Source organism: Lucilia sericata, unplaced genomic scaffold (genome assembly GCF_015586225.1).
Source record: "Lucilia sericata isolate MDLA Ls3-8-SP2 unplaced genomic scaffold, ASM1558622v1 Contig000893F_arrow, whole genome shotgun sequence".
NCBI classification, from domain to species: domain Eukaryota; kingdom Metazoa; phylum Arthropoda; class Insecta; order Diptera; family Calliphoridae; genus Lucilia; species Lucilia sericata.
The window spans coordinates 50,653-75,599 of NW_023994882.1; the positions used below are offsets into that span (position 1 = coordinate 50,653).

A 24,947-nucleotide genomic window follows, 5' to 3' on the forward strand; every position below is an offset into this window, starting at 1 on the left:
CCCCCTTACCTGACTATCCGATGTTGTACTATGCGACTGACTGATCTGACTAACACCCTCCGAAAATGAGATGACATCACTCATGCTCATCTCATCGACACCACTCAAACGTTTACCACCAAAATTTGGCTTTACCGAAAAGTGGCCATTCTCCTTGGCCAAATTCAATTCTTTTGTACGTTTCTCCAATTGCTGGCGGGTCCAGTAGGTGATACGTTCATCGTGATCGTGATCCTGATCTTGATACGTGACGGCATCCTCTGTGTCAGTATGACCTGGAGGCGGTGAGGGTTCTCCCGTTAGAGAGTGGGCCACAGCTAAACGTGCCTGTTCTTGCTGTTTATCCAGCTGACCCTTCATCCAGTTGGCCAAGTGTAAGGCGCTAGACTTGGGTGTACCGGTTTTATTGAGTATACGGCATTTTTCATCGATAAGTTTTTCGATTTGTTCGGAAACATTGCTGGACAAGCGATTATTCTAAGAGAAGAGAGGGAAAGGTAATAAAGAGGAAATTGAGCAAGTTTTTTTTAAATAGGATTTAAGAGAAAAAAATTAAGTCACATTTAGGGGTTACAAGTTTTCTTTTTTTGCAATTTTAAGAAAATAGTGATGGGCTCATATTGAAAGTTAGATTTTTATTAATAAAATGTTTAATGTTTTTTACTATAATTTATTATTTAAATAATTCTATATAATTTTTAAAAAATTTTAATAAAACTGAAAAAATTCTTTGCTTAAAAACGCTTGTTGTAGTTGTTACTTAATTTTTAATTTACTTTTATTTAAAAATTATTGTATAAAAAACTGAGTCCATCACGTTATTATCTAGTTATTAAAATATGTTTTTTTTATCAGTTTTTCTCATTATGTAAATTTTATAGTGTTTAAAGCCTTTTAAACCGATTTGTGACTTAATTTTTTTATTAAAATTTTATTTAAAATTTATTTTAATTTTTTTTAAAATTTATCTTACGTTTTTTTTATTGGTCTCTCTGTGTGTTCTTTTCAAGAAATAATAAACTTACAAGCGTTTTTAGTCAAAGAATTTTTTTATTTATTTATTAATTTAATTTTGTTTTCGGTTTTTTTTCCTTGGTTTTTATTCTTTTTTGGGAATGTAGGTTTAGGTGTTTTGATTCGAAATTTACAAATCTGAATTAAAGTTTTGAAATGATTTATGGTTTTTCAATTTTGAATGGTATTTTATATAAGATTTTAGCTGTTTGTTCTGTTTTGGCTGTTAAGGTTTTATGCTTTGGCAAAAAATTATTATTTAATTAAAAATTTAAACAGTGCTGGACATTTGTTTAAAATAAATTTTAAAGAAAAAATAATTGATTTTAAGTTTTAAGCAAATATTTTTTTAATTTAAGAAAAAAACTGTATAGCCTAGTCTATAGTCTAGTTTATAGTCTAGTCTATAGTCTAGTCTATAGTCTAGTCTATAGTCTAGTCTATAGTCTAGTCTATAGTCTAGTCTATAGTCTAGTCTATAGTCTAGTCTATAGTCTAGTCTATAGTCTATAGTCTAGTCTATAGTCTAGTCTAGTCTAGTCTATAGTCTAGTCTTAGTCTATAGTCTAGTCTATAGTCTAGTCTATAGTCTAGTCTATAGTCTAGTCTATAGTCTAGTCTATAGTCTAGTCTATAGTCTAGTCTATAGTCTAGTCTATAGTCTAGTCTATAGTCTAGTCTAGTCTAGTCTATAGTCTAGTCTATAGTCTAGTCTATAGTCTAGTCTAGTCTAGTCTAGTCTAGTCCATAGTCTAGTCTATAGTCTAGTCGATAGTCTAGTCTATAGTCTATTCTATAGTCTAGTCTTTAGTCTAGTCTATAGTCTAGTCTATAGTCTAGTCTATAGTCTAGTCTATAGTCTAGTCTATAGTCTAGTCTATAGTCTAGTCTATAGTCTAGTCTATTGTCTAGTCTATAGTCTAGTCTATAGTCTAGTCTATAGTCTAGTCTATAGTCTAGTCTATAGTCTAGTCTATAGTCTAGTCTATAGTCTAGTCTATAGTCTAGTCTATATTCTAGTCTATAATCTAGTCTATAGTATAGTCTATAATCTAGTGTATAGTCTAGTCTATAGTCTAGTCTGTAGTATAGTCTATAGTCTAGTCTATAGTCTTGTCTATAGTCTAGTCCATAGTCTACTCTATAGTCTAGTCTATAGTCTAGTCTATAGTCTGGTCTAGAGTCTGGTCTATAGTCTAGTCTATAGTCTTGTCTATAGCCTAGTCTATAGTCTAGTCTATAGTCTAGTCAATAGTCTAATCTATAGTCTGGTCTATAGTCTAGTCTATAGTCTAGTCTATAGTCTAGTCTACAGTCTATTCTAAAGTCTAGTATACAGTCTATTTTATTGTTTAATCAGGGGTCTAGTCGTTAAGATTTCCTTTTTTTTAATTTTCTCTCTGAAAACAGTGTAATTTGTCACCATTCATCATTTGCATTTTGCGGGCAAAAATGAAATCATAAAAAGGTAAATTGCATTTAATGCAATTGACGAAACATTTTATTGCATATATTTGCTACAAATGCAAATAAATTTTATGATTATAATAAAAAAAACTTCCAACAGCCAATAGTTGCAATCTGCATACAACAAATGACATCATAGTTTAAAGATAACGACATCAAAACGTAGTTGTTGGCCAGTCGAACAGTGCAACGCGACAAATTAGTGATAAGCTAGACAGACGCAAGCTTAAGAAGATGTCATCATAGAAATAGTACAAAAAAAGTATAAAATAATGAAAAAGAAATTTTTCTTTAAAAATACCCTACAAACGGTAGAAGTGGAAAATAAATGTATTTTAAAATAAGTAACTGAATCACTTATTTTTGTGATTATTTAAGTAGTACGGTTCTTGAGAAGTCGTTTATAACTCGAGGATTTCTAGCATTTTGTTTATGTTTGATCATTATCTGGTTTGTTTTGAAGTCTTGCTTTCAAATAAGTCATTTGTTTTTAGCAAAAGTCAAGTGAAGACGAAACAAAAAAATGAACATCATATCAATCTAGAAGAAAAATAACAACAAATTATACTACGATAATAATATTTTGCTAAAAATGTTTCATAATTATTACTTTGACCTTGCAACCCTGACAGATAAGTGAAGAATTTTAGAAGAATATAAAGAAACTATGGGGGCAGCAAAAGTACTTTTTGAGAAAAAAATAGCACAAAGTATTTTTAGTTGTGGAAATGGTGAAATCTGGTCTACAGTCTATTCTATAGTATAGTCTGCGGTTTAGTTCAGTCTATAGTATAGTATTTAGTCTAGTCTTGTATATAGTCAAGTCTATAATGGTGTCTATAGTCTAGTCCAATCTAGTCTAGTCTATAGTCTAGTCTCGTATATAGTCAAGTTTATAATATAGTCTGTAATATAGTATATAGTCTAGTCTATAGCCTAGTCTATAGTCTAGTTTACAGTCTAGTCAATAGTCTAGTCTGTAGTCTAGTCTATAGTCTAGTCTATACTCTAGTCTATAGTCTAGTCTATAGTCTAGTCAATAGTCTAGTCAATAGTCTAGTCTGTAGTCTAGTCTATAGTCTAGTCTATAGTCTAGTCCACAGTCTAGTCTATAGTCTTGTCTATAGTGTAGTCTATAGTCTAGTCTATAGTCTAGTCTATAGTCTAGTCTATAGTCTAGTCTATAGTCAAGTCTATAGTCTAGTCTATAGTCTAGTCTATAGTCTAGTCTATAGTCTAATCTATAGTCTAGTCTATAGTCTAGTCTAGTCTATAGTCTAGTCTAGTCTATAGTCTAGTCCATAGTCTTGTCTATAGTCTAGTCTATAGTCTAGTCCATAGTCTTGTCTATAGTCTAGTCTATAGTCTAGTCCATAGTCTAGTCTATAGTCTAGTCTATAGTCTTGTCTATAGTCTAGTCTACAGTCAAGTCTATAGTGCAGTCTAGTCCAGTCTAGTCCAGTCTAGTCTATTGTCTTGTCTATAGTCTAGTCTATAGTCTAGTCCATAGTCTAGTCTATAGTCTAGTCTATAGTCTAGTCTATAGTCTTGTCTATAGTCTAGTCTATAGTCAAGTCTAGAGTCAAGTCTATAGTCCAGTCTATACTCTAGACTATACTCTAGACTATAGTCTATTCTATAGTCTAGTCTATAGTTTAGTCTATAGTCTAATCTATAGTCTAGTCTATAGTCTAGTCTATAGGCTAGTCTATAGTCTAGTCTATAGTCTAGTCTATAGTCTAGTCTATAGTCTAGTCTGTAGTCTAGTCTACAGTCTATACTATAGTCTAGTCTATAGTCTAGTCTATAGTCTAGTCTATAGTCTAGTCTATAGTCTAGTCTATAGTCTAGTCTATAGTCTAGTCTATAGTCTAGTCTATAGTCTAGTCTATAGTCTAGTCTATAGTCTAGTCTATAGTCTAGTCTATAGTCTAGTCTATAGTCTAGTCTATAGTCTACAGTCTAGACTATATTCCAGTCTATACAGTATGTACTTTATTCAAAAGTACTTTGTCTGAAAATTTTGCTTTGTTGTTTGTTCTGCTATTTTTCTACCCATCACTGCTCATCATTCATTGACGATTCGTCGAATCAAAGAATACTCACAGTAGTTGTAAATAAACACCAGACAAGATGACATCAAAACTGTGGCTGCTATTCTGTCTACTCACGCTGCAGGAACATGTGCATACGGAGACCAATACCTCTCCACAAGGACTAAAAAATTTACTAATATTTAATCTAACCCCGGCGGCTACCAATGATTCCTGTGCCTATTTCAATCTCTATAAACATCTCTTCGAAGAAATGGACAGTCAAAATCATCCCATGATACAGGTCTACTATAATCGTGTCATACAAAAACTATACGATTCCGTGCCAGCCCACATATTGTTCCTGCAACTTTGGCAGATTTATAATAAATGTGATCCTTCGACATTTGTGGCCATGGTAAGGGCGCAATTGAGCTTATTTTGGCTGCATAATATGAACGAGTATCCGGATAATGATTATTTGCTAATGGTGGCCAATGGTTTATATAAAATCAAGAATTATTATCTTTATAATAGCCTAAATACTCGGACCCAAGTACTATTCGAAAGGGCTATGAAAAGTCTACCCAATTCACTACATAATTTATTTGGTCATCAGGAATTTTGTCTTATGAATCGCAAATATCAGGAAATGTTATACCAAACCAACAGTGATGAATTTGTCACCAATCAAGAGATACGTTTCGCTTTCACTTGGCACTTTATGAAACGTTATAACGATGGCAAGGGTAAAATAAAACCCGTTTTTGATTACTTCAATCTAACGTCTTTCGGCGAAGACGAGGATGATGATCTCATAGAGGATCAAGAGACTACCGATTTAGTTGGTATTCCTTCAACCCTAACTATAGCATTATATAGCAAACATTTCAAAAATTTCTACTCAAGATGGCCTGTGTATGATCAAAAGATTGGCGGCAATTTGTCTGGCATCCCTGAGTTCACCTGGCAACAGGATTATCATGTTTGGTCTGTTAAAATAGTGGATGATGATCAGCTGGTGTTCTTTCAAAATCAATACGTAATGTGTGCCACTTCATTTTACGATAATAAAAGAAGGTTTGTTTTTGGTGTGAAAAATCGTTCGCTATTGGATACTGAGTGCCAGTGGAGTGCTGGCAAGTGTGATCGCAGATAAGTGCAGAGGGCGCAGTGAACAGTATAGATTTCTTTTTAGATTTAAGTGAATAATTTTTAAGTGCTTTTTAAACCTTAAGTGTCAAACGAAGTCATTTATTTAATTTAATAAAAACATTTTTAATAACGCAATCGAAAAGTTTTAATAAAAAGGTGTATTGAAAACATTTCGGACAGGACTATATTCAGGGATAAAGGAGCAAAAGCTAAAGATAAGACTCGACCTGAACTTGTATTGAACTGGAACTAGAAATGAACTAGAACAGAACTAGAACAGAACTAGAACAGAACTAGAACAGAACTAGGACAGAACTAGAACAGAACTAGAACAGAACTAGAACAGAACTAGAACAGAACTAGAACAGAACTAGAACAGAACTAGAACAGAACTAGAACAGAACTAGAACAGAACTAGAGCAGAACTAGAACAGAACTAGAACAAAACTAGAACAGAACTAGAACAGAACTAGAACAGAACTAGAACAGAACTAGAACAGAACTAGAACAGAACTAGAACAGAACTAGAACAGAACTAGAACAGAACTAGAACAGAACTAGAACAGAACTAGAACAGAACTAGAACAGAACTAGAACAGAACTAGAACAGAACTAGAACAGAACTAGAACAGAACTAGAACAGAACTAGAACAGAACTAGAACAGAACTAGAACAGAACTAGAACAGAACTAGAACAGAACTAGAACAGAACTAGAACAAACTAGAACAGAAACTAGAACAGAACTAGAACAGAACTAGAACAGAACTAGAACAGAACTAGAACAGAACTAGAACAGAACTAGAACAGAACTAGAACAGAACTAGAACAGAACTAGAACAGAACTAGAACAGAACTAGAATAGAACTAGAACAGAACTAGAACAGAACTAGACAGAACTAGAACAGAACTAGAACAGAACTAGAACAGAACTAGAACAGAACTAGAACAGAACTAGAACAGAACTAGAACAGAACTAGAACAGAACTAGAACAGAACTAGAACAGAACTAGAACAGAACTAGAACAGAACTAGAACAGAACTAGAACAGCACTAGAGCAGAACTAGAACAGAACTAGAACAGAACTAGAACAGAACTAGAACAGAACTAGAACAGAACTAGAACAGAACTAGAACAGAACTAGAACAGAACTAGAACAGAACTAGAACAGAACTAGAACAGAACTAGAACAGAACTAGAACAGAACTAGAACAGAACTAGAACAGAACTAGAACAGAACTAGAACAGAACTAGAACAGAACTAGAACAGAACTAGAACAGAACAGAACTAGAACAGAACTAGAACAGAACTAGAACAGAACTAGAACAGAACTAGAACATAACTAGAACAGAACTAGAACAGAACTAGAACAGAATTAGAACAGAACTAGAACAGAACTAGAACAGAACTAGAACAGAACTAGAACAGAACTAGAACAGAACTAAAACAGAACTAGAACTGAACTAAAACTCTAGACTATAGTTTGGACAAGAACGGTAATCAGTACTATTAAACAATTTTTAGTCTATTGACTATAGTCTTGTCAATAAACTACAGTTAGGACTAGAGACCAAAGTCTATAGTGTTTTAAAGTCTTATTTTGATTTCTATTTTAAGTGTAACAAGCCCAAGATTCTTAACTAATATCCAGCACTGTTCATTTTCTTTTAATTTTTAAATATTTTGCATAAAATTCTATTACAAAGGAATAAATTTTTGCAAAATATATAGGATTTTCCTAAAGAGAAATTAGTTAAAATGTTTTATGTTTCTTATTTTCATGTTTATAAAATTTTAACTAATTTTAACAAAATTCTTTAAAACGAATTTTCTATATAAATATGAATTAATATTTAATTATCACTAAAATTTTGGTTTAACTTAATTTACGATGTTGGACTAAAATTACAACTACTTGTGTGGAATAAGTAAAATTTACAATACAATGTTAAAATTTGATAAGAAAAAATATAGATAAAAATTTAAAATTAAAAATTTCACAATTTTAAGTATTGTTAACAATAGAAAAGTTTTTTAAATAAAACTTTTAACATAAGCTACAATTAATATAATAAAATTTTAAATAAAATTGAATTAAAAATAGTAAAAATACTACTCTCTCCAAAAGTTTTAAAAATTTATGTTTTTTCATCAACATTAGAAAAGAATATTTACAAAATTTATAGAAATACTACTTTTTAAAAAACGTAGTGAACTAGAACTGAACTAGTACTGAACTAGTACTGAACTATTACTGAACTAGAACAGCACTAAAGCAGAACAGAACAGAACTGCACTAGAACAGAACTATGTAGAACAGAACTAGAACAGAACTAGAACAGAACTAGAACAGAACTAGAACAGAACTAGAACAGAACTAGAACAGAACTAGAACAGAACTAGAACAGAACTAGAACAGAACTAGAACAGAACTAGAACAGAACTAGAACAGAACTAGAACAGAACTAGAACAGAACTAGAACAGAACTAGAACAGAACTAGAACAGAACTAGAACAGAACTAGAACAGAACTAGAACAGAACTAGAACAGAACTAGAACAGAACTAGAACAGAACTAGAACAGAACTAGAACAGAACTAGAACAGAACTAGAACAGAACTAGAACAGAACTAGAACAGAACTAGAACAGAACTAGAACAGAACTAGAACAGAACTAGAACAGAACTAGAACAGAACTAGAACAGAACTAGAACAGAACTAGAACAGAACTAGAACAGAACTAGAACAGAACTAGAACAGAACTAGAACAGAACTAGAACAGAACTAGAACAGAACTAGAAAAGAACTAGAACAGAACTAGAACAGAACTAGAAAAGAACTAGAACAGAACTAGAACAGAACTAGAACAGAACTAGAACTAGAACTGAACTAGAACTGAACTAGAACTGAACTAGAACTGAACTAGAACTGAACTAGAACTGAACTAGAACTGAACTAGAACTGAACTAGAACTGAACTAGAACAGAACTAGAACAGAACTAGAACTGAACTAGAACTGAACTAGAACTGAAATAGAACTGAACTAGAACAGAACTAGAACAGAACTAGAACAGAACTAGAACAGAACTAGAACAGAACTAGAGCAGAACTAGAACAGAACTAGAACAGAACTAGAACAGAACTAGAACAGAACTAGAACAGAACTAGAACAACTAGAACAGAACTAGAACAGAACTAGAACAGAATTAGAACTGAACTAGAACAGAACTAGAACAGAACTAGAATAGAACTAGAACAGAACTAGAACAGAACTAGAACAGAACTAGAACAGAACTAGAACAGAACTAGAACAGAACTAGAACAGAACTAGAACAGAACTAGAACAGAACTAGAACAGAACTAGAACAGAACTAGAACAGAACTAGAACAGAACTAGAACAGAACTAGAACAGAACTAGAATAGAACTAGAACAGAACTAGAACAGAACTAGAACAGAACTAGAACAGAAATAGAACAGAACTAGAACAGAACTAGAACAGAACTAGAACAGAACTAGAACAGAACTAGAACAGAACTAGAACAGAACTAGAACAGAACTAGAACAGAACTAGAACAGAAATAGAACAGAACTAGAACAGAACAGAACTAGAACAGAACTAAAAATAGAACTGAGCAGAATTTAAACTTATAATTAAACAAATTAAATAAAATTTAAAAAAAAAATTTAATTTTTTTGGTAAAAATGTTGACAAATGATTTCCAGCGTTTTGACTACTTTTAGGAACTTATGATGATTTTTTTTTTTTGAGTAATTCTTAAGACATGGAAGATTTTTTAATGAATGTTTTTGGTTTTGTTAAGATAATTAAATAGTTATGTGTTAAATGTTTAAATTTTCATATATAATATTGTTTTTTTTTTTTTTAAATAAATAACCACTAAATAATGCTTAAAAAATATGTTCGTTTTTTTTTTACTAATTTCTTACGATTTTTTTTTTAAATATTTTGTAAATACACTTAATTACTAATAAATAAGCTAAGCAACAACCATAAATATTTATGTATGTATATTAAATTTTATATAATTTATGTTAATATAATATTTATTTATTTTGTTTTGTTGAAAACTACTTAAAATTTGTATTATTTATTGCGTTTAAGAGTACTAAATATTGAATTGTTTTTCAAATTTTTAATTAATTAATTTAAATTATACTAAATTAATAACAAATATTTTGAGCTTTAAATGAGCAATTGGGAAACAAATTGTTAAAAAAATATTAAACAAATTTTTAAAAACTTATTCTTACTTAAATTTTGATATATTTTACTAATTTCTACTAAATATTTTTACTTTTAAATTCCCAAAAAATTATTACTAAATTTTATAAATTTTTCTGTTTAATAACATCTACTAAAAAACAACCATTTAATTTATAAAAATTTTTAACTATTAGAACAAAGATTTTATAATACAATTTTATAACAAAATTATTTTCACATTATGCTACTTGTTTTTTGTAATAATAAATAACAACTATTAATGTATAAAAAAAAGTATTAAAAAATCAAGTTTAACTACAAAAAAATGTTAATCATATATGAGCACATCATTTTTTCTTCTTCTTCTTCTTTTTTCAACGAGGTAGCATAATATATTATTATTTTTTGTGTTTAAAGTAAATATTTTCATTTGAGCTAATTGATTTTTAATAAATTCTAACTCAAAACTTTAACTAAAAACTAGTAATGCCGGGTTTTTTCAATTTTTAACAGATTTTGAAAAATAGTAGTAGAAAAATTTTATTTGAAATTTGGAGTAAAATGCCAAAATTTAATGTCAGTTAAAGTATTTTATGGCTTTCTGCTTAAATTTAACAAAATTGAAAATAGTAGTAGAAAAGTACTTTTTTGAAAATAGTAGTAGAATGTTAAAATTTGCCAATTGTAAAAGAATTTAACCATTTTATGCTTAAATTTTATAAATTTCAAGGAATTTTGAAAAAGTAGTAGAAAATAAAATAGTAGTAGAAAAGTACTTTTATAAAAATAGTACTAAAATCTAAAGATTTTAAAGTATTTAAACAATTTATGCTTAAATTTAGTCAATTTCAAGAAATAGTAGAAATTTAAAATATGTAGTAGTAGAAAAGTACTTTTTATAAAATAGTAGCAAATGTTAAAATTTATAATTATTTGAAGTATTTTAACAAATTTAATTTAAATTTGATAAATTTTTTAGAACTTTTTAAAAAGTAGTAAAAATATAAAATAGTAGTAGAAAAGTAATTTTTGTAAATGAGTAGTAAAATGTTAAAATTTGCCAATTTTTAAAGTAATTAAACGATTTTATTATAAATTTCAAATAAATTTTGAAAAAGTACTAGGAAATAAAAATAGTAGTAGAAAAGTACTTATTGCAAAATAGTAGTCAAATGTTAAAATTTGCCGCTTGTTTAAAAATTTAAACAACTTGTGCATAAATTTAATAAATTTCAAGGAAATTTTGTAAAAGTAGTAGTTAATAAAAATAGTAGTAGGAAAGTACTTATTGCAAAATTGTAGTAAAATGTTAAAATTTGCGACTTGTTTAACTTGTGCATAAATTTAATACATTTCAAGGAAATTTTGAAAGTGTAGTAGAAAAGTACTTAGTGGAAAATAGCAGTTAACTGTTAATTTTTTAACTATTTAAAGTATATTAACAAATGTAACTTAAATTTAATCAAATTCAAGGAAATTTTCAAAAAGTAGAAATTTGAATAGTACTTTTATAAAAATAGTATTAAAATGCTAAAATTTGCTATAGGTTTAAGTATTTAAACAATTTATGCTTAAATTTTATAAATTTCAATTAAATTATGAAAAATTAGTACGTAATAAAAATAGTAGTAGAAAAGTACTTATTGCAAGATAGTAGTTAAATGTTAAAATTTGCCGCTTTTTTAAAAATTTAAACAACTTATGCATAAATTTAATAAATTTCAGGGAAATTTTGAAAAAAGAGGGGGTAAAAAAATAATAGTAGAAAATTTAACCGTTTTTTTTTTTTAATTTAAACAATTTATGCTTAAATTTAACTAATTTCAAGGAAATTTTGAAAAAGTTGAATTTTGAAATAGTAGTAGAAAAGTACTTAATGGAAAATAGTAGTAAACTCTTAAAATTTGTAACTATTTAATGTATGTTAACAAATTTAACTTAAATTTAATCAATATCAAGAAAACTTTTAAAAAGTAGTACAAATTTTAAATAGTATTAGAAAAGTACTTTTATAAAAATAGTATTAAAATGCTAAAATTTGCTACAGATTTAGTATTTAAATATTTTATGCTTAATTTTATAAATTTAAATCAAATTTTGAAAAAGTAGTAGGTAATAAAAATAGTATGTAGTAGAAAAGTAATTTTTTAAAATAAAAGTACTAAAAAAGTACTTTTTTGAGCTTAACATATCGAATAATCTGTTAAAATTATCTTATTTCTAATAATTTTAAATAAAATTCGAAGAAAATTAAACTTTTAAAAAAAGTAGTAGAAAAGTACATTTTTAAATAACGAAAAAAATCGAAAATTTTTGTTAGTGTAAACAAATATCAATCTTTTTAAATGATTTTTCTGATAATTTGATATAAAATTTTTATAAAATAACAAAAACTACCTATTTTTACAAATAGTACTAAAATCTACTACTATTTTCAAATATGTAAAAATAACAAATTTCTGTAAATTTTAACTAAATTTTACTTAAATTACAAAAATTTTAGGTTTTTTAAATCTACTACTTTTTCTAAAATTTTAAAAAAGTTAAACATTTTTAAATTTTCTTTTTTTAATACTTAATATAATATTTTTATACAAAATATCACAAAATTTCAATTTTTAAAAAGGTAGTAGAATCTACTACTATTTTTCAAAAATGTTAAAAGAACAAAATTCTTCTATTTTAAATTAAAACTAACACAATTAACAAAGATTTTGTGAATTTAGTACCCTTTTAAAAAAAGTAGTAGAATATATGTACTACTATTTTAAAATCTCATTTTTAGGGCATTACTAGTTTTTTCTATAATAAAACAAAACATTTTAAATGAAATTCCTTTAAAAAAATTATAATTTTTATGTTAAAAAATAATAATAATCACACTGTTACACACACATAGACACTGAATAACAACAATAACAAAACTTTTTATTTATATATTCAAATATAGTATTAACTTTTTAATAAAAGTGAACATTTTTTTGTTATAATTGAACAATTCCTACTGCCTTCATTACGAGTATTTGCTTTTTAATTTTCGTAGTTTGTTTTTGGTTTATGTTTTTCGTTAATTTTCGTTTTAATTGTGTTTTCTTACATTAAATGTTTTCAATTGTTTATAGTTTTTAAAGGGCTGTAAAAGAGTCTATAATTATTCGTTTATAAGTATTATTATGTATGTATGAGTAAATTTTTGGTTTCTATTAATTAGTGTGTGACAAAAATATGCAGTTTTATGAATTTTTGAGAAAATATAAGCTTTAGGTGCTTTTAAAAAAGGTGGTATTTACGTGAAAGCTGTGTTTATAAAATGTTTGATTTGTGTTGGAGAAATTTTGCACAGTGGGTGTGTTTTCTATAAAAATGGCACTATATTTTCTAAAAGTTGATGTTAAGTGAGGGCTGGAGAAGAAATTTTAAACTTTTCTTGGGAATAAACTTTATAAGTTTCAAATCTTTCTGAAAAATTCATAAGCTTTTCAAAGTTTTCTCTTTTATAAGCTTTTCAGAAGTTAAAAAAGCTTTCATTGAAAGATTTCAAAGCTTTTTTCAATAGCTTAAAGCTTTTGGTTATAGTAGAAAAGCATGTCAAAAGCTCAAAGCCTTTGACAAATGTTTAAAAACTTAAATCTTCTAAAAGTTATAAAAATGTTTCAAAGCTTAAGTCTACAAGCTTTTCAAAAGCTTAAAGCTTTTAGCAATCATAAAGCTTTTCGGAACTGCTTAACCTTTGAAAGCTTTAAAACCTTCAAAATCCTTTTCAACTCCCTTAAAAGCTTTAAAGTTTCTCCCTTTAACTCTCTGCAACCTACGCACCTTATATCAACTGCTGCCTACTTTCCGATCTAAAAAGCTTAGCGACACTGTGCTTTTTTCTCAAACCCTTAAAAGCTTTCTTCCGCCTAAAGTATAACAACCCCTAAAGCCAAAAATCAAATCACAGATCTAAACTATCCGGTGGTGTCGGTTTCATGGGCAAAACACCAAATGGATCATCGACCATATGATGGGCTTGCTCAATATCAAACGCCACCGCTTCTTCATCATCATCCTCATCACCCAGCAATTCCTTTTCATCACCATGAAATATATATTCCTCAACATCGGTGTCATAGCATGTATCCAAATTAACCTCATGTAAATTCAAATCCAGCTCCAACAAATCCCACGAACCACCAAATTGTGCCAAAGGTATAGAGACCTCGGAGTCTTTGTGATTATTGCTTTGGACATTATTTTGATTGGGAGGTACAAAATCGTTGGAAAAAGTATCGGGATCTCGTACGGGATTGGAGTGGACCGAGGGCGACAGATTGGCTGTGGGAGTTTCGGGGGTGGTAAGGGAATTGAGTACAGAATCGTTAGCGGGTACGATATCACTTTCATCTATAAAAGAACGACCCACGGAGCTTAGCGAGAATTCCAGTAATTTGGAGGATTTTTTGTTTAACTGTGGTCTAGTGCTGGGTTCAACTACCTTGGCCGATGTTTGTGTCTGCTTGGGTAAATTACCATTTTCAGGTCTTATATTTACTAAAGAAGCGGTGGTCACACAATATCTGCCCTCTGTATCTATTAGCAAATATCTTTCTTCACCTGTATTCGAACAATTTTGTCTTAACATTATAGCCTTAAAGTCACCATTACCCTCATTAGCCCCCGTCTCAGTAACATGTTCCGGTATGGCGGTCAAACATTTACAACCCGTCAAATGATCACTAGAACAAATGGTCTGAGTATTCAAACTACTACCGCTGCAGGTGAGCAGAGTAGAGGAATTATTATTACTGGCATTATAGGCTCTGCAAGCCGACAAGGGCCGGCCATCTAGCAAATGTTTACGCCCTAAAGCCAAAGACCTTAAAGAGGTGGCACTATCGCCCGGAGGCCCTAAAGCATTAATGCAACCACTTAAAGTGCGTCGACAGGTGGCTGGTGAATTGGTTTGCGACGAACACGAAACCGAATTATGGGTTGTTTGTGTCATGCGTGTGCTACAGCGTGATTGTACTAAAGTGCTGGCCAGGCGCTGGAGATTCTCAAAAGAACCTCCAGTGCTCTCACCACTATCTACACAACCAACCATACCACCACCACTTAACGCTTTAGAACGCATCAAACGAACCTGTTGTTGTTGATGATGATGCTGTTGATTCTTCATATTGATACTGTCCATGGAGGAGAGTTTTATGGAACCTATAGAGGCCGAGGCAATGCCTATGTCACTAAGCGGCACCAAGGTGTTGAGAACATCAGGTGAGTCCAGGGGACTGGACAAAGGTGTTGAGCCCAGAGCGGCATTAACTAGGAATCTGGAAAGAAGGAAGAATGTTTATTGAAAACTAGGTTTAAGTTCTAGTTTTAGTTCAGTTCTAGTTCAGTTCTAGTTCAGTTCTAGTTTAGTTCTAGTTTAGTTCTAGTTCAGTTCTAGTTCAGTTCTAGTTCAGTTCTAGTTCAGTTCTAGTTCAGTTCTAGTTCAGTTCTAGTTCAGTTCTAGTTCAGTTCTAGTTCAGTTCTAGTTCAGTTCTAGTTCAGTTCTAGTTCAGTTCTAGTTCAGTTCTAGTTCAGTTCTAGTTCAGTTCTAGTTCAGTTCTAGTTCAGTTCTAGTTCAGTTCTAGTTCAGTTCTAGTTCAGTTCTAGTTCAGTTCAAGTTCAGTTCTAGTTCAGTTCTAGTTCAGTTCTAGTTCAGTTCTAGTTCAGTTCTAGTTCAGTTCTAGTTCAGTTCTAGTTCAGTTCTAGTTCAGTTCTAGTTAAATTCTAGTTCAGTTCCAGTTCAAACTCACATTTGTCTTTGCAATAGATTCTGCCAAACAGCTTTCAATTCCAAGGAGGGAGCTCTCAACACTAAGCTCTTACGTCGTGCCCCTTTCTTAGGAGTCTTAGTCAAATCGGGCGCACAATAACCGGTGGGACTTTCAGCTAAACGACCATTGGGATCTACAGTAAGGCGGAACTCTGTAGCTGTTGGCACATAACAAAATAGAAAATAAAATTAATCCCATTTTCCCTCATCTCTCTGCCTCCCTTTTACTTACTCTTTTTTCTCATATGAAAACACGAATCCACAATATTCGCTATGGGTATGGGCTCTTCGGTAATAAACAGTACACGATCTCTACTAACTTTGGCAAATACTATAATATCACTAAACAGTAAAGTCCAATAGGGTTTCACCGAACGTCCTTCCACCCTAGATAAATCGCCGCCAAATATCCATTGTCTACCCTGCACTGCCAAGGTAAATGGTTTACATTTGGTAAACACCATTCTGGACTCCAAATCTTGTAAGGTAAGCAAAGGTCTACCCTCACCCAAGGGTTCCATCAGACCACTAGTAACGGTAATTTCACGATAAGCTGCTTGCAGCTCATTAATAACACTATTGAAATTTTTGTGCTCTTCCGTGTCCACGTGACAATTGGAAGCCAAAAGCTGCATTAGTTTTAAGATTTCACGAAAATGCTGGAGAGGACGGTGTATAAACATCGTTAAGTCGGGACGTTTACGAGGCACTGGCGGTTCGGTTATAAAGTTCACAAATTCAGAACCAGTTTGACGGGACTTATTGACCTGAGAAGTAAAACAATTTAATAAAAAATATTACTTTTGGATAGTTGAATAAAAACCTACCAATACGCAATCCGCTCTTTTAATACCATTACAATACTTCTTATAGGCTGCACATATCGCTGTGGTCTTAGACAAATATACTCTGGAGGCAAAATTCATTTGTGGCTCTTGATCATCGTGACACAATTGCTCTAGAACATCTTCTGATATTCTTAACAATTCATCCATATTTGAAATAATGTTCGATGATCATTGGGTGTTATAAGATCTTTACGTTCTAGCAGGGGCTGTACAAAACGTTGCATGCCAAAGTGTATTGCAGACATGAAATTCTGTTCTCTGCTGATTAGTTGTAAAAGGAAACGTCTGCGGTTGTCGGTTATGGGGGCAATGCTCTGGGATGGAGAAAGAAAATAAGTGAAGAATGAATAAAATTTGTTTATAGTTCTGTTCTGGTTCTGGTTCTGTTCTAGTTTTGTTCTAGTTCTAGTACTGTTCTAGTTCTGTTCTAGTTCTGTTCTAGTTCTGTTCTAGTTCTGTTCTAGTTCTGTTCTAGTTCTGTTCTAGTTCTGTTCTAGTTCTGTTCTAGTTCTGTTCTAGTTCTGTTTCTAGTTCTGTTCTAGTTCTGTTCTAGTTCTGTTCTAGTTCTGTTCTAGTTCTGTTCTAGTTCTGTTCTAGTTCTGTTCTAGTTCTGTTCTAGTTCTGTTCTAGTTCTGTTCTAGTTCTGTTCTAGTTCTGTTCTAGTTCTGTTCTAGTTCTGTTCTAGTTCTGTTCTAGTTCTGTTCTAGTTCTGTTCTAGTTCTGTTCTAGTTCTGTTCTAGTTCTGTTCTAGTTCTGTTTCTAGTTCTGTTCTAGTTCTGTTCTAGTTCTGTTCTAGTTCTGTTCTAGTTCTGTTCTAGTTTCTGTTCTAGTCTGTTCTAGTTCTGTTCTAGTTTCTGTTCTAGTTCTGTCTATTTCTGTTCTAGTTCTGTTCTAGTTCTGTTCTTGTTCTAGTTCTCTTCTGGTTCTGTCTAGTTCTGTTCTAGTTCCGTTCTAGTTCTATTCTAGTTCTATTCTAGTTCTATTCTAGTTTCTATTCTAGTTCTATTCTAGTTCCATTCTAGTTCTATTCTAGTTCTATTCTAGTTCTATTCTAGTTCTATTCTAGTTCTATTCTAGTTCTATTCTAGTTCTATTCTAGTTCTGTTCTAGTTCTGTTCTAGTTCTGTTCTAGTTCTGTTCTAGTTCTGTTCTAGTTCTGTTCTATTTCAGTTCTAGTTCAGTTCTAGTTCTGTTCTGGTTCTGTTCTGGTTCTGTTCTGGTTCTGTTCTAGTTCTGTTCTAGTTCTGTTCTAGTTCTGTTCTAGTTCTGTTCTAGTTCTGTTCTAGTTCTGTTCTAGTTCTGTTCTAGTTCTGTTCTAGTTCTGTTCTGGTTCTCTTCTAGTTCTGCTCTAGTTCTGTTCTAGTTCTGTTCTAGTTCTGTTCTAGTTCTGTTCTAGTTCTGTTCTAGTTCTGTTCTAGTTCTGTTCTAGTTCTGTTCTAGTTCTGTTCTAGTTCAGTTCTAGTTCTGTTCTAGTTCCGTTCTAGTTCCGTTCTAGTTCTGTTCTATTTCTGTTCTATTTCTGTTCTAGTTCTGTTCTATTTCAGTTCTAGTTTTGTTCTGGTTCTGTTCTAGTTCTGTTCTAGTTCTGTTCTAGTTCAGTTCAAGTTCTGTTCTAGTTCTGTTCTAGTTCTGTTCTAGTTCTGTTCTAGTTCTGTTCTAGTTCTGTTCTAGTTCTGTTCTAGTTCTGTTCTAGTTCTGTTCTAGTTCTGTTCTAGTTCTGTTCTAGTTCTGTTCTAGTTCTGTTCTAGTTCTGTTCTAGTTCTGTTCTAGTTCTGTTCTAGTTCTGTTCTAGTTCTGTTCTAGTTCTGTTCTAGTTCTGTTCTAGTTCTGTTCTAGTTCTGTTCTAGTTCTGTTCTAGTTCTGTTCTAGTTCTGTTCTAGTTCTGTTCTAGTTCTGTTCTAGTTCTGTTCTAGTTCTGTTCTAGTTCTGTTCTAGTTCTGTTCTAGTTCTGTACTAGTTCTGTTCTAGTTCTGTTCTAGTTCTGTTCTAGTTCTGTTCTAGTTCTGTTCTAGTTCTGTTCTAGTTCTGTTCTAGTTCTGTTCTAGTTCTGTTCTAGTTCTGTTCTTGTTCTGTTCTAGTTCTGTTCTAGTTCTGTTCTAGTTCTGTTCTAGTTCTGTTCTAGTTCTGTTCTAGTTCTGTTCTAGTTCTGTTCTAGTTCTGTTCTAGTTCTGTTCTAGTTCTGTTCTAGTTCTGTTCTAGTTCTGTTCTAGTTCTGTTCTAGTTGTGTTCTAGTTGTGTTCTAGTTGTGTTTTAGTTCTTTTCTAGTTCTTTTCTAGTTCTTTTCTAGTTCTTTTCCAGTTCTTTTCTAGTTCTTTTCTAGTTCTGTTCTAGTTCGGTTCTAGTTCTTTTCTTGTTCAGTTCTGGTTCAGTTCTAGTACCCCATTTGATAGTTTTTAAGCTTTGATATGAAACTTTTAATAAAATTCAAGATTTCCATATTTTTTTTTTGAAATATTTAAATTTTATTGTCATTTTTATAAGGCAAAGAAAATATAATTTTTAATGAATTATCTACAAATTAATAGAAATAATTAAAAATTTACAAACTAAACCAAAAAATTTAAATACAAATAAAAATTTGTTATTAAAAAAACGAGTTTTAAACTTAATAAAACAGTAATAGAAAAGTACAAAAGAATATTAATAATAGATTAATGAATAATAATAAATAAAACTAACAGCTGGTTAACAAAATTATCTAAATTTAAAAATTTACAACTAAAGATTTAACAAATAATTTTAAAATGTCTTTGGTAAGAGCAAGTATTTAAGCCTAAACATATACATGTATAATTTATGTTAAAATTTTGTACAAAATTTTGCAGTTAACCAGCTGTTATAATAAGAATAAAGTCACTTGGGTTTAGCATGTCTTGAATAAATGACAAAACAGTTAATTATTTAATTGTTTAAATGAATTTTTTAATTATAAAGATTTTAATAATTAAAAATGCTGTGTATATGTAGTGGATTTATAAAAAAGAGCATACTTATAGGGGTTTAACACAATGTTTAAGTTGAATGAGAATGTTAATATTAACAGCCTATTAGTATGCTATAGTTTTATTTAAAAAACAAAGAAAACAATAGAGAAGTACAATAATAAGGAAAATTAAACTTTAATTAAAATATCAGTAAATCTCAACAGCATTTTTGATAGAGATCGAACTTCTCGGAAATGTAGACCTAAATTCTTATCTGAAATGCTGCTGAGATTTTCTTTTCACACTTAGGAAGTAAAATATAAATATTATTAAAAAAATTAAAACAAAAAATCTTATGAAAATAATAAATTCGTTATATTTTATTAATAACATAAAATAAACTATAGTATACTTTAAGGGGTAACAAGAAATTATAAAATTAATATGAAAAATAACTAATTTAAAACAAAAAAATAATTAAAAATTAAGCAAATAAAGTTCCTCGAAAAATTAAAAGAATTGCGAATAAAAATTGACAATTTTTATTATTTGTGGGATTTCAAAATAAGGGGGATTTTTATTAATGAATTTGGGAATTTAAAAATTTTGTTTAAAATGACATTATTTCGCCGTTATTTCATAGAATTTACTAAAATTTTTCTATTTTGTATGATTTTTTAAAATCCCAGTTTGGGGATTTTTGCTAATGTATTTGGGAATTTAAAAATTTTGCCTGAATATGTTTTACTTTGTCACAGTTTTATAAAATTTATAAAAAATTTTAGATTTTGTAGGTTTTTAATAAATCTCGTTTAGGGATTTTTGCTAATGAATTTGGGAATTTAAAAATTTTGTTCGAAATTTCTTTATTTTGCCGTTACTTCATAAAATTTATAAAAAAATTTAAGATTTTGTATGTTTTTAATAAATCCCAGTTGGGGAATTTTCGGTAATGAATTTGGGAATTTAAAAATTTTGCTTAAAAATTGGTCCTTAGGGCAATATTTCATCAAAAAAAATAAACAAATTTTAAAATTAGTAAGATTTTAAAAATCCCACTTTGGGGATTTTTTTAAAAACTTTATGAATTTGAAATTTTTATGCGAAAATGAACATTATTTCATAAAATTTCTTAAAATCTTAAAGCTTTTTGAGTTTTTTGAGAAGAATTCTAATTTTTTTCATGTTTTCCGCAAATCCCAGTTTAGGGATTTAATGGGATTGTTTATCATAAGTTTGGGAATTCTAAAATTTGAACTTTTTCATTGAAAAAGTTCTAAAAACTTTATTTCAAACCAAATTTGAAGAAAAATTTTGTTAATTTTCCTAAATTTTCATTTCCCCGTCATAAAGGGGATTTTGGTTTTTCATTTGGAAATTCAGTTTTTATCAAGAATTTATTATTTTTTTTTAAAGATATTATAGTTTTTCCTTAAGAATCCTTGAATTTATTCATTTGTTAAAGAATTTTTAACTTTTCCCGTATTTAGGGATTTTATGGGATCATTTGCTATAAGTTTGGGAATTCTAAAATTTGAACATTTTCATTAAAAAAGTTCTAAAAATTTAATTTTAAACAAATTTTTAAGAAAAATTTTGTTAATTTGCCTGAATTTTCATTTCCCCGTCATAAAGGGGATTTTGGATTTTCATTTGGGAATTCAATTTTTATGTAAGATATCGTTTCTTTTGAGGGAAATTCTAAATTTTCACTAGGAATTCTTTAAATTATACTTTTATTGCTGTTTTTACCATTTTTTCCCATTGGGGGGATTTTATGGGATTTTTTGAAATCAGTTTGGGAATTCTTTAAATTAATTAGTTTTCTGGTAAATGTTTTTAAATTTAATTTTAAAACAAATTTTAAGAAAATGTTTCATATTTTGCCTGAATTTTGATTTTCCCGGCAAAATGGGCATTTTTAATTTAAATTTAGGAATTAAATTTTAGTAAAGATTGTCATTTAAAATCTTTAAAATAAACATTATTATGGGATTTTTGCAATCAGTTTAAGAATTCTTCTTATTAGTATTAAAAAAATCTACTTTTAAAAATGTTTTTAACAAAAAGTTTCATTCTAAAAATGAATTTTTGTTTTCCCCGGCAAAACAGAAAGTTTTGTCTAGGAATTCATATTTTGTCTTAATATATTAAGTATGTATGTTTAATTTACACTTAGAGAGCAGTAATAAACTTTTTCCAGGGAATTTTTCTCTATAAATTGGGGAATGAAAAAGTTTCATTCTATAAATGAATTTTAGTTTTCCCCGGTAAAACGAAAAGTTTTATTTAGGAATTGAGTTTTAATCTTAAAATTTTAAGTTTACACTTAAATAACCGCAATAAAGGTTTCCCCTTTGGGACTTTAGGGTATTTTTCTCTATAAATTTGTTAATGAAAAGTTTCATTCTATAAATGAATTTTAGTTTTCCCCAGCAAAACGGCAAGTATTATTAAGGAATTGAGTTTTAATCTTTAAATGCAGTAAGTATGTTCAAATGAGCACTTAACGTATTAAGCTTAACCCCTCTTAAGGGAGGGGTTAATCTGCTCAGGGGATTTTTCACTATCATTTTAGGAATTCTCTAATTTTTACAAAAATTTCATCAAAAAGTAAAAAAAAATTATTTTAAAAGATTTTTCCTCTTAATCTTTCACACAATCACCCCCTTACCCACCTCTTTACTAAACGTAACCTGAGGTAAATTCAATCTTCTTTTGGCGGCCTCCAACGATGAATTCGTATTCACCGAACAGGCAGTCGAGGGACGATGTGGTTGTTGTTGCTGCTGCTTCACACCACCACCACCAGCCATTACAGTTACGCTCATTATTTCATCTACAGGATTATTGATACTGGTACCACTAGCAGCCATTCGCGAACTCTTACCATTCATGGGTAATGTGGTGGCCAAAGAGCGATGTGTTGCCGTAGTCATGGTATTATTACTGCTGCCAGCAGCACCAGCATTTGTGCCAGAACCTGATCTTCTGAAAATCTCCAAAGTGAGTGTAGCACCTTGGGAACGTATAAGATTTAGAACATCAGCCTCGGGCATAGTGACCACATTATGTTTGTCGACAAAAATAACATAATCACCAGGATAGATGCCACAGCGATCGGCCGAAAGTCCAGGCTCAACCTTTTCTACTCTTGGAGGATGGGTCCAAACGATCGAGAAACCAAAGCCCCGTTCAGCTGTACGTGTTAACTTTTTGGTCATGGTAAAGGGTGTGCGTCCCATTGGCTTAGGATTTGATAATCTTCTGCCGGCCACCGGTGTACCACCTTGTGTTGGTGGAGGATCTGTTATGGGTGGATCTAATTCCAAGAATCTTAAGAAAAGATTTTCATCGGCATCACGTTGATGTAAAGCTTTTTTGCTTAAAATCATGGGCTGTTGCTCAGCACCCAGTTGACCGGTGGCCATGCTATCAATACTAACAGCATCATCTGTATTACGCATTTGGGTCATAGTGGTGGCCATTGTTGTGGTTAATGTGGGTGGCGAGTTTGTAGATATAAAATGATTATTTGCTAATGACTGTTTGGGGCAATAATGATTAAAAGTGGTGGTGGTGTTGACGGCTGCTTGTTGAGCCTCTGCTGCTGCTAATGATGAGTTGGTTAATGTTGGTTGCTGTTGGTGATGTTGAAGTTGGTGTTGTTGCTGTTGCCAGTGTTGCTGCTGTGGCTTATTTAGACATGTTTGGGTTTGTAATTTATAGGAGCCATTGATTTCCTGTTGCTGCAGTAAAGTGGACAATGGAAATGATATACAACCTAGAAATTCACTGCGTCTGGAAAGAAAGAATAGATAAATTCATAAAAATTTGTAAATTTAAAAAAATACAGAATATTTGCTATAAAAAAGCTAAAAACTAAAATTTGTTTAGATTTTAGGGAATTTTGGGCAAATATTTTGGGAATTCTTAAATTCTATAAAATTAAACTTTAAATGTGTCCGGAAATCCCTTACTTTTAGAAAATTTAAACATTTTTAAGTTTTAACCATTTTGAACTTCCCCTCCTAAGGGGATTTTCTTTAAGGAATTTGGGAATTTGTTAATTTTATCTTTTTATTATTAACAAGTATTAGAAATTTATTTATTTGCAGTTTTAAAGCAAAATTTCATATTTTTATTGCTTATTACAACTTCCCGGTTTCTGGGATTTTTTAATTTTATTTTAGGAATTCAGATTTTTTATAATTTACATTAAATATTTCAAAATTTGACAACAACTAACATAAATTCCCTTTAAATTTTATAATTTAAATCGGTTTTTCCTTTTTCCCTTTCAGGGGATTTTGGGATTTTTTAGGAATTTTAAAATTGTAACATTTTATTATCAAACAGTATTAGAAATTTTTAGAATTTCAGTTTGTAATCAAAATTTAATGTTTTTCTGGCTTAATCCAATTTCCCGGTTTCTGGGATTTTTAAATTTTATTTTAGGAATTAAATTTTTGTTAATTTAAGCAAAATATTTGAAAATTGTACAACAACTAACATTAATTCCATTAAAATTTTATATTTAAAACTGGTTTCTACATTTCCCCTTTTCAAGGGAATTTGGAATTTTGATTTAGGAATTTGATAATTTTTACATTTTATCATTAAAAAGTATTATGAAAGCTATTTTATGGCGGTTTTCTTTGAAAATTTCCTATTTTACTTGTATTTCACAACTTCCCGGTTTCTGGAATTTTAAAATTTTATTTAGGAATTAATTGTTTTTATGGGAACTCAATTTTAATGGAGAGATTTGTGGTTTTTAATTAACTTTTACATTTAAAAGCCTTTAAGTAACACTTTTTAGCAGTATTTAACACTTCCCCATTTAGGAGATTTTATGGGATTTTTTAAAAAAGTTTGGGAATTCAAAATTTTTACTATGTTTAACATTTAAATGCAAGAAATCATTAGTACTAATTAATTTTTAAGAAAAATTTTATAATTTTTCTAAATTTAGGGTTTCCCGCTATATGGGGGTTTTAATGGGATTTTTTTTAAATGTTGGGAATTCAAAAATTTGATTATTTTTAACATTTAAACGTATTAAGAATTTATTTTATTTACATTTTAAGAAAAATTTGGTATATTTTCGGAATTTAGGGTTTCCCGGTTTAAGGGAATTTTAAAATTCATTTTAGGAATTCAATTTTTTTTACTTTAAATGAAAAATTCGTATTAAACGAGATGATTTTTTAAGAAAAAACTTGATTTTGTCAGCAATTTGTTTGCATAAAGTGTCCTTCTATCTGTTTTACTCTTAGATTAGCTATCATTGGCTATTTTTTATACAAATCCTTACAACAAACAAGCTAAGTCATGCAAATTATTATCCTGATTTGATTTTCTATACCTTCTCCTTAATCCCTTTCTCTTGCCTTCTTTTCCTTATATATTTTAAAAAACACACTCATCAATTTTATATGATTGTCATCATCATTGTGTTTAGTATTACGTTTCT

The 24,947-nt window shown here is 30.1% G+C and overlaps 2 protein-coding genes across 2 annotated transcripts in view; one reads left to right on the plus strand and one right to left on the minus strand.

Annotated features, from left to right (window-relative positions):
- LOC119608869 overlaps positions 1–24,947 on the minus strand; it is a 107,730-nt gene that overhangs the window by 14,122 nt on the left and 68,661 nt on the right. The window contains 7 exon segments of the mRNA XM_037963427.1: positions 10–477; positions 15,022–15,208; positions 15,680–15,857; positions 15,932–16,466; positions 16,527–16,699; positions 16,702–16,861; positions 22,150–23,272. Coding sequence (XP_037819355.1) covers positions 10–477; positions 15,022–15,208; positions 15,680–15,857; positions 15,932–16,466; positions 16,527–16,699; positions 16,702–16,861; positions 22,150–23,272 — 2,824 coding nt within the window.
- LOC119608871 lies at positions 4,462–5,977 on the plus strand. The gene has a single exon (XM_037963428.1). It carries the CDS (start codon positions 4,615–4,617, stop codon positions 5,671–5,673), a length of 1,059 nt encoding a protein of 352 aa, XP_037819356.1. The 5' UTR covers positions 4,462–4,614; the 3' UTR covers positions 5,674–5,977.